The sequence below is a fragment of the Zasmidium cellare genome (assembly GCF_010093935.1).
Source record: "Zasmidium cellare ATCC 36951 unplaced genomic scaffold M409scaffold_2, whole genome shotgun sequence".
Lineage (NCBI taxonomy): Eukaryota > Fungi > Ascomycota > Dothideomycetes > Mycosphaerellales > Mycosphaerellaceae > Zasmidium > Zasmidium cellare.
Window position 1 is genome coordinate 1,613,283 of NW_022986946.1, and position 15,450 is coordinate 1,628,732.

General features: G+C 54.0%; 6 protein-coding genes across 6 annotated transcripts; 2 read left to right on the forward strand and 4 right to left on the reverse strand.

Annotated features, from left to right (window-relative positions):
- Positions 1-233: 233 nt before the first annotated feature.
- On the forward strand, positions 234-1,674 carry M409DRAFT_35383 (uncharacterized protein; the record flags this gene model as incomplete). The annotated part of the gene is made up of 3 exons (XM_033810387.1): positions 234-308; positions 362-919; positions 1,123-1,674. 3 exons carry the CDS (start codon positions 234-236, stop codon positions 1,672-1,674), a joined length of 1,185 nt encoding a protein of 394 aa, XP_033674145.1.
- A 336-nt stretch (positions 1,675-2,010) lies between these two features.
- M409DRAFT_17200 (uncharacterized protein) lies at positions 2,011-3,258 on the reverse strand (the record flags this gene model as incomplete). Its single annotated transcript, XM_033803953.1, has 1 exon — positions 2,011-3,258. One exon carries the CDS (start codon positions 3,256-3,258, stop codon positions 2,011-2,013), a length of 1,248 nt encoding a protein of 415 aa, XP_033674146.1.
- Positions 3,259-4,145: 887 nt separating this feature from the next.
- On the reverse strand, positions 4,146-6,382 carry M409DRAFT_17201 (GMC oxidoreductase; the record flags this gene model as incomplete). The annotated part of the gene is made up of 11 exons (XM_033803954.1): positions 4,146-4,205; positions 4,260-4,331; positions 4,396-4,802; positions 4,855-5,321; positions 5,372-5,417; positions 5,467-5,667; positions 5,725-5,777; positions 5,847-5,921; positions 5,982-6,031; positions 6,091-6,221; positions 6,280-6,382. 11 exons carry the CDS (start codon positions 6,380-6,382, stop codon positions 4,146-4,148), a joined length of 1,665 nt encoding a protein of 554 aa, XP_033674147.1.
- A 1,321-nt stretch (positions 6,383-7,703) lies between these two features.
- Positions 7,704-9,216, reverse strand: M409DRAFT_17202 (uncharacterized protein; the record flags this gene model as incomplete). The annotated part of the gene is made up of 2 exons (XM_033803955.1): positions 7,704-9,023; positions 9,073-9,216. 2 exons carry the CDS (start codon positions 9,214-9,216, stop codon positions 7,704-7,706), a joined length of 1,464 nt encoding a protein of 487 aa, XP_033674148.1.
- A 1,693-nt stretch (positions 9,217-10,909) lies between these two features.
- M409DRAFT_17203 (uncharacterized protein) lies at positions 10,910-12,622 on the forward strand (the record flags this gene model as incomplete). Its single annotated transcript, XM_033803956.1, has 4 exons — positions 10,910-11,092; positions 11,146-11,428; positions 11,490-12,035; positions 12,093-12,622. The coding sequence occupies 4 exons, from the start codon at positions 10,910-10,912 to the stop codon at positions 12,620-12,622; spliced, it is 1,542 nt and encodes a 513-aa protein (XP_033674149.1).
- Positions 12,623-12,964: 342 nt separating this feature from the next.
- M409DRAFT_49731 (uncharacterized protein) lies at positions 12,965-13,995 on the reverse strand (the record flags this gene model as incomplete). Its single annotated transcript, XM_033811326.1, has 3 exons — positions 12,965-13,632; positions 13,691-13,903; positions 13,956-13,995. The coding sequence occupies 3 exons, from the start codon at positions 13,993-13,995 to the stop codon at positions 12,965-12,967; spliced, it is 921 nt and encodes a 306-aa protein (XP_033674150.1).
- Positions 13,996-15,450: the final 1,455 nt, after the last annotated feature.

Sequence of the window (15,450 nt, forward strand, 5' to 3'; positions counted from 1 at the left end):
CTCAGGCTTCCACGCTAAGGCCCTCACACAAAATTTCCAACACAAGCTCCAGCTCACCACCTCTCCTCATGCAGCTGTCACTCCACCCCTCTGCCCTCACTTCTTCCTGCTTCACCTTCTTTTCTCGACTTCCACTTGCCACACCCGCAGCAGGCTCTGCGTTCAAAGCCCTTGCACGGCCACCACACTACACACAACCTCTCCGCACATACGCCAGCAGCAAAAAGAAGAAGATGCCGCCCAAGAAGGAGGTCAAGCAAGAGAAGGTGCTGCTCGGGCGGCCGGGCAACAGTCTGAAGAGTGGGATCGTATGTACGTGCTCTGCGCGCGCTATTTGTGACAACACTGACGCCGGACACAGGTCGGTCTCGCTAATGTCGGCAAGTCGACATTTTTCCAGGCCCTGACGAAATGCTCTCTGGGCAATCCCGCCAATTTCCCCTACGCAACCATCGATCCTGAAGAGGCGCGAGTCATTGTGCCTGATGAGCGATACGACTGGTTGGTCGAGCACTACAACCCCAAGTCGCGGGTACCTGCCAACCTCACAGTCTACGACATTGCTGGTCTGACGCGAGGCGCCTCGACAGGTGCTGGTCTTGGCAATGCCTTCTTGTCTCACATCCGAGCCGTCGACGCTGTCTTCCAGGTCGTGCGATGCTTCGATGATGCCGAGATCATCCACGTCGAGGGCGATGTCGACCCAGTCCGTGATCTTGAGATCATCGCCGATGAGCTTCGAATCAAAGACATTGAGTTCGTGGAGAAAGCACACGAGAACCTCGTCAAGCAGACTCGGCGAGGCGGTCAGAGTCTCGAGATGAAGAAGTTGAAAGAGGAGCAAGCTACCGTGGAGAAGATCTTGGACCTGCTCAAATCCGGCAAACCCGTACGGCATCACGACTGGCAACCAAAAGAGGTATGTTCAGTATATCTCCTTCTGCACCCCCACCCACTCGCATGATGAACCAGAGATCCAATCTCTATAATCCCAGCTCTTAGAACCCTCACATAAACAACGCTAGAGGTGTCATGATAGAACGTCCCAACTGATCGAGACAAATACTACCAAATCATTGTATACTGTTCGTGGCGAACATGAGCTAATGCAATTGTGCTTAGGTCGAAGTTATCAACCCACTCTTCCTCCTGACAGCCAAGCCTGTTGTCTACCTGGTCAATTTGAGCGAGAAGGACTACATTCGACAAAAGAACAAGTATCTGCCAAAGATCGCCGAGTGGGTCAAGGAGCATTCGCCCGGCGAGCCAATCATCCCAATCTCAGTCTCGTTCGAAGAGCGCCTGACCCGCTTTGAGACTGAGAAGGAGGTAGAGGAGGAATGCAAGACGCTTGGAACCAAGTCAGCCCTCCCCAAGATCATCACCACCATGCGCAAAGCACTCAACTTGGGCTCTTTCTTCACCACTGGCACGGACGAAGTACGTCAATGGACCCTGCGGAACGGCACCAAGGCGCCACAAGCAGCTGGTGTCATTCATGGTGACTTCGAGAAGACCTTCATTCAAGCTGTCGTCTACAACTACGGCGTACTGAGGGAGGAAGGTGACGAAGCACAAGTGAAGGCGAAGGGTAAGGTCATGACGAAGGGCAAGGAATATGTGGTTGAGGATGGCGATATCCTGCTCATCAAGGCTGGTGCTGCCAAGTCATAAAAAGTAAAGGTTTGTTTGATGTCGATTTTGAGGAAGGCAATAATGGCGCAGACTACGCCTTCGCACCTCGTCAAGGTCACACATGACTACGGATGTCGATGAGATGATAGCTTGGTAGAGCGCCTCGTCCATCCGAATGAACTCTTATGATGAAAACAGAAACTCAAATTGCATACCCTTGCCAAACACCTCGCTTTGATCCAAAATGCTACAACGTCCATGCTATGCTGTCGTGAATCAGGTCTAGATTCGAATCTCTCTTCGAATTGACATCGTCCAATGCAAGCGCTTCAAAGCAACAAGGACAGTCCTAAGAACATTCCTTCTCACTCAACCCTACACCCTCCCCGCCTCAAGATCCCCTCCCTTCCCACGCCCACCCACACCACCACCACCACTTCCCCAATCCTCCTCACAAACATACCCAGGCGTCCCCACCCCAATCGCAAACGCCCGCCCCGGACTCCTCGCGCCAAAAGCCCAACCCCTCCCCCTCGAAATCGGTAAATGATACCAGCGAAACGACAACCACGCCGTGACGATGCCGATCAAGGACCCGGAGATGATGTCGAAGCCGAAGTGGTAGAATTCGACGAAGCGCGTGCTGCAGATGTAGACGGCGACGGCGACGGGGGTGAGGGCGGGGATGATGAGGTAGTTTGGGGGCGAGGCGGCCGTGTTGCGGAGGTGGAGGAGGGAGTGAGCGGTTGTTGTTGGGGAAGGGGGTGGGTGGGCGTGTGGGTCGTATTTGGTTTCTTCGGAGTCGCCGCGGGCGCGGTGAGCGTGGAGGGGGAGGAGCTCGTTGTCGCCTCCTGATGCTGCGGCTGCTGGGTGGTGGTGGGAGGTTCGTGGGTTCGTCGCGGGGGTGTTGTAGTTGGGGAGGTAGGGGAGATGGGGGAGGCCGACAGAGAACTTGGAGCAGAAGTAGAGGGTTAGGTATAGAAGGCCACTCCACGACCACTGCGAGTGTCCTGAGGGGAATGAGCGGAAGCCATCGTCGAGCCATTTCTTGTCGGTTTGTCGACAGATTCCGGAGTTCACGAGTACCCACTCGGGACTCAGCTCGCTCGCGAAACTGCCCACGACGTACTGCGCGAAGTTCTCCAGATCCGGGTCACACCTCGCGAGGAGATTCGGGCGCGGCTTGCCGAACATGTTTTTGGTGCCTTGCACAATAAAGAACCCCAGCGCGACGCTGAGACACAGGCCCGCGAGGCCCTTTTCCAGCTCCCATAGTTTGATGCGGAGGACTTGGGCTCTGGTCGAAGTTCGTCGCACCTCGCTCCCGGGCACGAAGAGGATGGTGATGATGGCGATGAGGATCGAGGGGACGACGAAGGCGATGACGCCTAGGAGGCCGACGGAGATTTGTTCGTGCACGACGGGGTTGGAGATGCTCAGGTCCACGAGGCTGAAGGGGCGGTGGTGCGGCGAGACGAGTGAGAGGAGACCTCCGGCGCCGGCGAAGATGAGGATGATGATCCAGTCGAGGATGTAGGAGACGAGGAGTTTGCGGTCGGCGGAGAGGACTTGTTTCGTGGCGTCTTGGAGGGCGGATTTGTTGAAGGTTTTGGAGGAGGCCATGGCGGAGTGCGGACGGTCTGGGGAACTCAGCATGCACAAGGAAGAAGAACGAAAAGCGTACTTCGGCGTTTCTCCAGGAGAAGAGTAGGTCTGGAGTAAGAAAAGTAGTAGAGATGACAAGAAGAACCGTGGAATGCAGTGCCCCCGTCCCGCGGTAACCACGGTGTCAGTGCAGTGCAAGTGCAAAAATGTCAAGAGTCAAGACAACACCCAAGCCGCAAAGCCTCTGCAGTCTCACCCCAAGGCAAGCACCAGAACCCAGGACCGGGTTTCTATACATACCTTACCCTACCCCATACATCATCACAGGACGCACGGAGAGACACACGACCATGCTAGCCAAGACGCCGCGACGTCTCGTCTCGTTCATCAGGACTGAGCCACGCTACTTCTTGTGCAGCGTGTCTGATCATAAAACTCTACGCTGTCGAGAAGGGGCTCAACCGTTTTCTTCTTTGTCGCTGAACGAGCGAATGGAGGCGGTCTGTCTGTCTGTCTGTCATCATCGTACAGTGGCTGTGTCGTGTGAGCCATTTCTGTTTGTGGGTGTAAGGAGAAAGGGGAACCAATGATGCGGAGTGCTAAGAAGTTCCAAGACTGCTGTGCGCGCGTTCTTTTCTTTGCTCTGTGCTCGGCTGTTGCCCGTTTCACGTGCCGTCCAATGCCGTTTCGCGCTAGGGAAAGTTTAATGCTTTAACATGCTGCTACTGTACGAGGTTGGAGTACAAGAGGATTGGGATGGGCGGTGTTGAGCTGAACGAGGTATTGCTTCACTGTGTCTTTTTGAAATGAATTCAATTTTTGCAGTCCGGCGTCTATGTGTCTTGCGATATGCATATGCACACTACTGGCTCCTCAAGATAATCTTCTTCAACACATTGATTGGCTTAAACTCTGCAACTGATGATCTTACCAGCAGCATGCTCCGCCATGATAGCCACTTGCGCCTACACGACTCCGTCAGCCACAGAAACTCATCATCGAAGCACAAAGTGACTTACCTGAATATTCCCCGTCGGCACATCCGCATGGAAAGAAGCATCCGCAACGAACAAGTTCTGCGTTCCCCAGACCTTTAAAGAAAGCGTCAGCAAGTCAAAGACCCATGGAGCCAAGCATAAAAACTATTCCACGCACCTTCGTATCCAAATCAACCACACTCCCCCCATCATTCACCTCCCCAATCACCGCCGACCCAGCAAAATGCAGCCCCGTCCCATAACCCCCCAGCACAAGCTCCCTCGACGTCAAATTCCTCTGCGAAGCCGTCAACTCCAACGTCCTCGACCCCTCGAGATACCCGCGGAACTCGTCGACGAAGGCCACGGCGGCGGAGATGTCGCCTTCGGTGTTGTACCAGGGTTCTTGGGCCCAGGTCATGGTGCCGTTGGCTTCGATGGCTATGGTGCCGGTGGAGGTGAGGCCGTGGGTGAGGTAGACTTTGACGGAGAGTTGGCCTTCTTGTTGGCCGGCGATGGTGAGTTGGATGTGGCGGGTTCTGTTGTCGGAGCCGGTGACGGATGTCCAGGGTAGGATGCGTTGTTCTGGTAATTTGTGTCAGGTTGGATATTGTCAGTGGCTGGTGGTGCGACTTACGAGATTGGGCGATAACGCCTGATGCCTCTGTGTTGTAGAGCTCGATATCTTTGCTATCGGGGGTGCCAAAGTAGAGAGCTGAGTTGTTGAAGAAGGTGAAATCGCTGCTGCTCGTGTCGACGAGCAAGGTCACGATTGGATGGTCACGGATCCTCTCGCCGACGGGTAGCTCGATCCATTGCTTGCGGTCAGGGAGAGTGACACCTGTAGTACCATTCTCAACAGTCTCGATCTGTTCGATGGGTCCAATGCCTGAGTTGAAGAGGATACGCGATGTTCCAAAGACTCCTGCTGTGAGGATGACCTTGCCTCCTTCATTTAGACTGATGTTTGAGCGGGAACCATCCTCGTTCTCAACTTCGACGCCAGTGACGAGGCCGCCATCTCGAATCACACGAGTGACATTGGCGTTTAGTTGATGAGAGAAGTTCTCGTTTTCGAGCGCCAGGGAGAAGTAGACGTGAGGACTGCGACTCATCAGTTTCTGTCGAACCCCACCTCATAAGAAGATACTGACGGTCCAGCTCTGATGCCCTCTCCAGCAGCAACGTTTTGTGGTGGATCTGCACGACCGGTCAGCAAGGATCCAAGCCATAGATAGAAGATACTCACAACTGTACACCAAGTGCTTCTCATTCGGCTGCTCGATCGCATCGACATGCGTCCATCCTTCATTTCCAAGCAAATCTGAGAAGAGCCCAAACGCGCCGGGCTCGTAGTCGTAGCGCTCTCCGTTGCCCGAAGGCATCGTCGTGCCTGGGTTGAGGGACTCGACACGTTCGTACGCCTGCTTGATGTCGTCGTACTCCCAGCCTGTTTCGGTGTGAGGCACAAGACGAATAACATTTCAGGGATAGTCAAGACTCTTACCCGTTGGCCAGTTGTCGTTAATGTCATGTTCCGCCGGTGGAACCCACATCAATCTATCGAGAGATCAGATCAGCGCTGCGGAGATAAAAGTTTTTGACATGTTCTCTTGCCCATTGAGAGACCCGCCTCCGCCAAACAAGTATCCTGTCGTATGCGGTGTATCTCTGTAGTACGCATTCGGGTCGGCTAGCACGATGCTACAATTTAGACACCCTGATCAGTCGAGGACTTTGAGCGCATGACTAGGTCTGAAGTACCTGAAAGCAAACGCCGGAACATCAAAGATGGTCACAGTATCGTTGAATGGCTGCAGCATACGCATTAGAGATTGATCCCCAACAACCAAAGGGCATGAACGATGCATACCATGAAATGCGTGCCGCCGGATTTGGCAGTAGAAGCAGGTCCTCTTTCGAGCAGCAGAGTTTTGGCACCGCTCCCGGCCAAACGTTCTGCTACGACATTGCCAGCAACGCCGGCGCCCACGATGATTGCATCTGGGTCGAGCAGTCAGTACACATCTGCAGGCTCTACTTTCCAGCGTGGTAAAATTACCATAAGAAGACACAGAACTCTCAGCACTCGTAACAAGAGCAGCAGAGACCGATCCCACAGCCGCAACGCTTGCAAAGAGGAGCTTGAGCAGATTCGAATGCATAGTCAATGACAATACTTGCTGGAGCAGTAAAAAGAGGTTCAGCAATGCTTATCAGATCGATCTTATGCGGGTCTCCCGATGTCTTTGTACTCATATCCGCGTCTTCGATGCCAAGCGTCCTTACCCAGTACCGGTGATGAAGGCCGCGCCAGGCAAGACTCGTACGTTACATGTCGATGAACTACACACGACTAGTGCAGATCGGATTACATGAGCAGTGCGGAATGGCCGGCACATGGTATGAGCTGGAGAAATCTACGGGTGATCAGGACGGGCCACGTGGCGGTCTCAGTAGATTCTTCCTGGGATCGATGGAGAGGACGGCGGGCAGATCGTAAGATCAAAAATTTGATCAGGCTGGAGAAAGCCATGGGAGTTGGCACCATCCGGATGAACGTTCTCCAGGGGTACGACATGAAAGTCAACGTGCAGTTCGAAGAAGTTTGTCTGGAATTCGCATCCTGAAACGATTCGGCCGGCTCGAGCAAGCGCGGGATACTGCGTTGGTCGTTGTCATTTTGTCCAGACCGCATCAATATCGGCAGATCACGAAAAATACTAAGAATCCTGGCATGCGCCAGACGCCGTTGATGTTTGATCTTGCCTGGTGCCGACCTCGGAGGTATCTAAACGATGGCCGGGAGCTGTCAAATGACTGGAAAGCATAACAAACAGAAAGGTTTTGTATGTGAGATCTGTTGATGAGAGACCTTTGCAGTGGAGGATGGAGTGGAGTCGAGGTCGCGGAGAAAAAGGCCGGAAAGACTTCGGTCGAACCATATGGCTGCACGTGGATGTCGTGATTGGCGACGGTATTATTTATGAAGAGGACATGAGCTGAATGAGTTTTCGTAGTCGTGACGAATCATTTGGGTATCTCAAAGCTCTAAACTTTTGAAGTGTCGGCTCCGTGGATTTACATTCCGCCCATTCAGACTGTTTTCAAGGAGGCCGCAGAGCCCGATGTCGTTGTGCTATGTCTGGAAGACTCCATCGCATTGATGAGGAACGCAGGCATTGCCCTGAGAACTTTCTGACATTGGACAGAAGGACGTCTTTAGCCAGGTCAGCACAGTCTTAGCCCATGAGTGAAAGCTGGTGGTTTTCAGAGTGCATTTGTGGGGCCCTCCTATGGAAAGGCAGTTCCATGGGTGTAGGTCTCTGGAACGACTCGGCGCCATGCTCGGTCCTAGATTCCTCGTTGCATTGACGAAGCATGCAGCAACTTCCGCATGGTCGATTCTGCCAGACTTATCTGGTCTCGATGCTCTGCGGCTCGTCTCCATAAGGGGTATCGATTCGTGAACAGAATGGCGAGGCCCTATCGCGACGCTCTCATCTCCTGCTGACCATCTGTGCCCTCCACCTTGCCTGGCTCCCGGAAGACGGCATTGAAGGCTTCTTCAAGGATATTCATGCCCTGGTCAATCTCTTCTTCAGAGATAATGAGGGGTGGAACGAAGCGAAGAGTGTTGGTGCCACAGGTGATGATCAACAGGCCACGCTTACGAGCAGCAGTGATGATGGGTGTAGGATCCGACTTCAGCTGCAAGCCCAGAATCAGACCACGTCCTCTGACTTCTTGGATAACATCTGGGAAAGCCTCGTGGATGCGGACGAAGTGTTGTCGGAAGCGAGCCTCCTTCTTCAGAACGGCCTTCTGCAGTTCAGGATCCGATAGCCGAGAAACGATCATATGTGCCACTCGCGAGCCCAGTGGGTTGCCACCGAAAGTAGTTCCATGATCACCCGTGACGATCTTGCTGGAGACATCCTCAGTAACAAGAGTTGCGCCAATTGGAAAGCCATTTCCAAGGGCTTTTGCAGTGGTGAGAATGTCAGGATGTGCCTCAGGTGGAAGCTCTGCATGAGCCCACAGCTTGCCCGTACGACCTAAACCGCACTGAATCTCATCATAGATCAATACTGCTCCTACCTCAGTGCATCGCTTCCGAAGAGCGAGGAGGAATTCATGAGTGGCAACATTTACACCACCCTCGCCCTGAATAGGCTCGACGATAACACCGCAGGTAGTTTCGGTTACAAGATCGTTGATGCCGGCAACATCGTTGTACGTGCCGTACTTGAAGCCTGGAACCATCGGCGAGAATGGCTTCTGGTACTTGGGATTTGGCGTGGCCGAGAGAGCGCCCATTGTCCTTCCGTGGAAAGATGAGTGGAAGCTGACCATCTCGTATTTGCTGCCGTCGGGTTGTACGCTTCGCCCGTACTTTCTGGCGAACTTGATGGCGGCCTCGTTGGCTTCGCTGCCCGAGTTGCAGATGAACGTCCGGGTGGCATTGAAGCCGCCAGCTTCTCTGGTCTTCTCAACCAACAACTGACTTAAAGCTCCAGTCCATGGGTTGTAGTACAGATTGGAAGCATGAACCAAGGTTTGTGACTGTTGATACAAAATCTTGCTCATCTCCGGATCACAATGGCCCAATGCGTTCACGGCGATACCGGCCGTGAAATCGAGGTATTGCCTGTTCTCGACATCGTATAAATAACATCCCTCTCCTTTCTGAAAGACTGGTGGCGGGCGAACGTAGGTCGGGACCATGTACGGGGTGTGGGAGTTGACGAGACGAGCTGTCTGCGAGTCGGCCGCAGGATCTGGCGTGCGCAAAGTAGCCTCTTTCTATTCCAGGTCAGCATTGATCTAAGGTGTTACCTGCCAGGAGACTCACCTCAATGGCGTTGATCCTGTCTGCGGGCAGTGTGGAAGCTGCCGTGGCCGCAGAAGCGTAGCATCGACGGGTGCTGGCTTGAGCATTGCAGCGCTGCGACCGCAATGCGGCGCCAATGCGCTGGCTACAGGTACGAACAGACATGCTCAGTCAAATGTCTGTCAGGGGTGAAGAGAAGTCTCAATCATCAAGTATGAATTAATTTCTGAGAAAATACCTCACCACCAGAGTCATTGACAGCATCGAGAAAGTTAGCCGACATCGCTCGGCAACCTGTGCCGGTTGACATGTCGATCACCACGCGCGATGCCAGCGGTTATTAATCTGCCCTCACCTCACTTCTATATCTTTGTCTTTTCTCCTACATGTCTGTTTAATCGAGCGACGAGATACGCGTTTGGAAGCCGTTTGATTCATTTGCGGGATTCGGAGATGGATGGCGACGATGAGCCCAATACGCCGCTTTTCGCCACGCTCCTCTCGAGGCCATGTGAGTGACGGGCGACCGGATTGACCATCTCCTCTCCAAACAGCGTCAATAGCTGCCCACTCGACACTCTTTACCACAGCACAGTCGGCTCTGGCCCTACCACGAGATGACAGCTGGGAATATAGTCATTCCCGGGCGGAGTGCTTCGAGGCTTGAAGCACGCCCTCGCTGCTTCGCTCCTCAATCCTACCTCCCGCAAAACTCACGAAGGACCTTCCCATCGGCCTCACCGATCATACAGGGGATAGCTCCACTAGCCTATGCTTCCAGCCAAGCCGAGCACTGTACACGAGCAGAGCAGAATCGTCGCAGCTAGGGAAAATGCCCGAGGGACTTTTCAGAGCCCAGACCTTGGCGTAGATGGCTTGCAGGTACATTCTGCTGGGCTATACCCGCAACAAGACTTTGAGACGGACTCTTCTACCCAACCAAGCCTGTCTTTGCTGGTTTATCGAGCACTTCACGCTCCCCGGAATCCTCCCGCGACGAGCTCTTGGTATGCTTCGGCCGGTACGAACTATTGCTGCAGCATGCAGTCGAATCTCGATGTTTGACTCGCGCCAGCTTCGAACAAGGCAGCCGGTCTCATCCGCTGCTGGGGCGATATCATGGTTTGAGTGCTATCATCACATCCATTGTGACCAGTCCATCGGGCCCCGTGCTTTCCGCGCTCAGCTAGAAGAACTGTATCTTCATCCGCCGCGGAGGACTCGATCCAATCTGAGACCACACGATCTGGAAACACCAACTTTTGCTCTACGCCACGTGGTTGCAGGCAACTTGGAGCTACCAAACATCGGATCCGTCTCTGCAGCGGAGCCGATCTCGTCACTTTCGAGTTGTATTTTTTTCGCCTTCTACTCCATACCTCGCAAACGCAGTACCACACAGTCTCCGACGCTTGGAAGGGCTTGGAAGACGCCACGAAAATGCACGCTGCACATGTCAGAAAGTCTAGACTGGTCTTCCCCACGAACCCGACTTAAGCTTGTTTTAGCTCGCCCTTCTCCACGATGACCGCTCGGGCTCCAATCTGGGGTAAACCGATTCATTTGCCGATGCTCTATGCCATGCGAATGGAAGGAGTAACGTGGCTGACTGAGGCTGCAATAGTCGGACTCTTGGGTCCCACCTTCACGTTGTCGTGTGACGGTTACATGGATGCCATCTAGCCCAGACGAGCATGGCCTGCGTCGAGAGCTTGATCGAGGAGCGAAGTGTGGCAAGAAATGAATGCCCTTGCTCTGTCGTCAACCGAAGATAAGAACGCCCAGGGCCCCCTACCAAGCTCCACTGGCTAAGTGAACAGTTTCTCCTGTTGTTTCTTCACATTATCAATCCACAGCCATGGCAGACATCGAGAAGGTCGCGGTTGCTCATCTCGAGCGTACGGAGTCTGATGATTCTGTTGTCTCTACCACCGATGCTCGCCTCAACGACTTCTCCCCGGAGGAAGCCAAGAAGCTCATCTGGCGGATCGATGTTCGACTTGTCCTCACCCTTGGATTTATGTACTGCGTCTCACTTATGGTGATTCTTCTCTCGCCCCGAAGAAATGGTCATCACAACTAACGTCCACACAGGACAGGACCAACCTGGGAATCGCAGTGGTAGCCGGTATGGGCGTGGACTTGAAGTTGATCGGATTTCGCTACTCGACCCTCGTCCTCGTCTTCTTCATCACATACGTTGCATTGCAACCACCAGCGACCGTCATCTTGCGGAAAGTTGGCCCGCGAATCTTCCTGCCCACGATCACGCTGCTCTGGGGGGCCACGATGATCACATTTGCCTTTGTGAAAGATTGGACGGATATGATTCCCCTTCGTCTGGTCCTCGGGATCTTCGAGGCCGGATTCTTCCCTGGTACGTGTTCGATAGCACAGGGCGTCAAATGATCTCGGCGAATGAGCTAACTTCATCAAAGGCTGTGCGTACCTTCTCTCGACCTGGTACCCACGATACGAACAACAGAAGCGCTACGCCGTCTTCTACCTGATCGGCAGTCTGTCTTCTGCCTTCAGTGGTATTCTGGCCTACGGCTTTAGCCACATGAACGGTCTCGGTGACCTTGGACCAACCTACGGCCAACACTATGGCCCAACAAAAGAACACCCAACCGCCCCCAAGGGTATCATGCCAGGCATTGCAGGCTGGCGCTGGATCTTCATCATGCAAGGACTCCTCACCTGCGTCGTCGGAGCCATCGGTGCCTTCACCATCGCCGATTTCCCAGAGAAAGCCGCGAAGAAGTCCAAGTCCTTCGCCATCAGCTTCTTGAACGAGCGCGAAGCCAACTTCATCGTCGCAAGAATCGAGAAGGACCGCCACGATGCCATCGCCGAGCCTTTCAAGTTGAGCACTTATCTGCGCTGCGGTCTCGACTCCAAGATCTGGGGGTTCGCCTCCCTCTTCATGCTCACCACGACCTCCACCTACGCCATCGCATACTTCCTCCCCATCATCCTTCACGGTACGTACAACACCACCCACCCCACCCCATGAACATATCACTAACCCCCCTATCCAGAGGGAATGGGCTTCGACGCCGCCATGGCCGAATGCCTCATCGCCCCACCCTACGTCTTCGCCGCCATCTGGATGTTCGCCTGCGCCGTCCTCGGCGACAAATACCACCTCCGCGGCCCCATCATCATCGTCAACGCCCTCCTCGGCGTCATCGGCCTCCCCATGCTCGGCTTCCTCACCTCCCCGGCCGCCCGCTACGTCGGCGTCTTCCTCGCTACTACCTCCTGTAACGCTAACGTCCCCGCCATCCTCTCCTACCAAGCCAACAACCTCCGCGGCCAGTGGAAGCGCGCGTTCGCGTCCGCGACGCTCGTGGGTGCCGGCGGCATCGGTGGGATCATCGGGTCGACGGTCTTTCGCTCGCAGGATAAGCCGGGGTATCGACCCGGTATCTATGCGACGGTGATTGCGTCCGCGTTGGTGGTGGTCATTACGTGTTTTATGGATTTGAAGTTCCATCGGGCGAATAAGAGTGCTGCTGCTGGGGGTAAGGTTATTGAGGGACTTGCGGGTTTTAGGTATACTTTGTAGTTGGGGTGGATTGTTGTACATGTAGAGGGTTGATACAGATAATCGACTGCTCTATTGAGATTTGTGAGCTTGTTCGAGAGTCTCCCGATGTTACATCATGTCTTCATGCTCCATGCCTGACAGCGGGATGACCTATTTATTTGGCATTATTGGTCATGACCACTTTGATGTGTCTGATATCTTGCATGAGAAGCTGACTCTATGCGAACACCTCAGTCATTGCTTCTAGCAGGCCGTGAAACAAGTATTATAGTCCCTCATGTGCAGCGTCCTAAACTGTCACACATGCCCAGCGTGACACTCCACCGAGTGAAGACGACCCCCAATAACCACAATCTCCACTCAATAAACCCCTGGTATCGTCCCAAACCTCTTCTTACTATACTTCGCGCCCAACTCCTTCCTATACCGATACTCCTTCTTCTTCGCCCACAGCGCCATCTGTCCACCTGCAATCACCAAGAACACCACCGTCGTCCACGAGCGCGTGATGATCGTAATCCCAATCCACGCCACAATCTCAAACAAGTAGTTCGGGCACGTCACCCAATCGAACCCGAATCCTTGAGGGACACCCCGCTCGGTGCCGCCTGGTGATCGAAGGCCTCGGAGCACCAAGTGTGTGTTGAGGTTGGCGATTTCTCCGAAGATGTACAATGCCAGACCGGTGTATGTGAGCGCGGGATTGGTGTCTTCGGCCGCGGCCCAGGAGGTGGGGGAGTAGACGAAGTAGGCGATCAGCAGACCGGAGATGGCCCAGTAGTGAGCTGAGTTCTTGACGATGTTGAAGGCGGGCATGGTGGCGTTGCTGAAGCGGTGGACGAAGAGCGTTTCGAGCTCTCGCTTGAGGAAGTGGAGGGTGATGGTGATGCATGACAGTGTTTGGAGGTGGGAGGGTTCGGCGGGGGCGTTTTTGTAGATGTAGGGTTGGAGGAAGTAGAGGAGTGGGTGGATGAGGAGCGGGCCGAGGTATTCGATGATGAAGACTGTTTGCCAGGCGATTTGGAGGCCTGGGGTTCATATCGTTAGTTGTGCTTATGCATGTGAGGCTTGATATCGAGTACGTACCCAAGTCCTTCACCTGGATCACACTTCCATCTTTCAAACCCAGGCTGTCCACCGTCGTCTTCTTGTCATTAAGTACCAGCGTGCCATCTTCCTTCGTTATCCTCAAGCGGTGAATGTCAAAGCGAGACTCGGCGGCGATGCGGTGGTACAGGTCACCGGTGCTACCCTGGATGTAGATGCTGGTTTCTTTCGGGAGCTTTGGAATGCGTTTGCCTGCAGGATTTGAATTAGAGACCGATATGCGACAAAGCAGCTGGCACCGTACCTCGCGGCTTGATTTGCAGGTTGACCGGTTTGGAGGCCATTGTGGTTGAAGGATGGACCGGTCAAGTCTCAATGGCTGTTTCGACTGGAGAGAGGTGTTGTCTTGTGAGCAAGCGATGCTCGGTTCGGCTCGGCTGAATATTAATAAACAGTAAATAGGTATCCTTTAAACGCTAATGAAATATTGCTTAGACTTGAACAAACGAACACAAACACCTCCTACAACGTGACACAGCCTTCCTTGTGCAAGCTCGAACCGGAAAATGGTTGTACGTCATTCTTATGGGCCAGAACATGCGCATATATTGCAGAATGGAGGATGCGTTTAAAGGGCGGCCAAGCGGCCTCATCAGCTCACCAGTCCCCGAGCTGAGCCAGGTCTCGCCAATGAGGTCTCGAAGGCGGCCTCCAGGTACACGGCGGAAGTCAATACGAAAAGCAGGCTGTTGGTGTCTGCCGTATGGCGTCTTGGTGTTTGCACAAGGGAATCCTCCCGACCGAGGCCTGTTCCGAGCTATCGTCCTACTACTGCAAGGGCGCAATCATGGCTGGCTGAAGGAGACATACTCCGGCAGATGCACGAGTGCTCTAACCTGTCAGACCTCTCCCTCAGTCTCTCAGCTCTTCGCAAGCGTTGCCAGATATCATCACCTTGCTCTCCCCACCGCCAGTTGGCAGGACAGAGTTCGGAGAGGGCGACGACAGCATGGGCTGATGGTCGCAAGCGCTCGTAGCCACGAGGTGGCTTGCAGGCCTTGTCGACCCTAGTGCCCAGCGCCGGCCTCTCAGACGCGAGCTTTTACTGAGAGCAAGTCGCACAAGCCGCTGCCTCTGCTGCTCTTTTTCGAATGGCCCCTACAATTGGAGGCGCAGCGCAAAAAGGCCCAGGAACGGCACGCACGCGGTCGGTATCGGGGCATCCGTCAGCCGCAGCTGTCGACGTCAAAGTCAAAGCGGCGGTGGGTGGTGCGTGGATTGCCTTGTCGCCTTTTCTCGTCCATTAGTATCCACGGCGGCATCTCTTGATATTGGTGGGGCCGAAACTGCTGTATATTTCCCCAAGGCCCACGCCACCACGACTCAGGCTGAGTTCTCGTTCTGACCACCTTTCTAGCCAATGTCCCATTTCTTACATCGCGTCTGACCCTGCTTACCACCACCAATTCATCAGGCCCTCACATATCCAAACCAAGGCTGTAACCGAGAGAAAGGTGCGTCAAATCTCAGTGTTTCATTGGTAGTGGCACCTGCCCAATTGCCCAATTCAACCGTCGGGGATGGACCCAGCTATAGTACCGTCTGTTGCATCCAGACGGGCAGCTACGACCTCAGGCGACTGGAACTTGGAATCAACAATCTGGACGAGACATGGTTGAAAGAATGACTTTACTCTGGAGGGTTTCTCCCCAGCCATTGTCAAACATCTACAGTCTTTCTCATGCTACCCTAAATGCCATCTAAGAGCTCGCCGCCGTCTTTGAAAGTTTCAACACGAG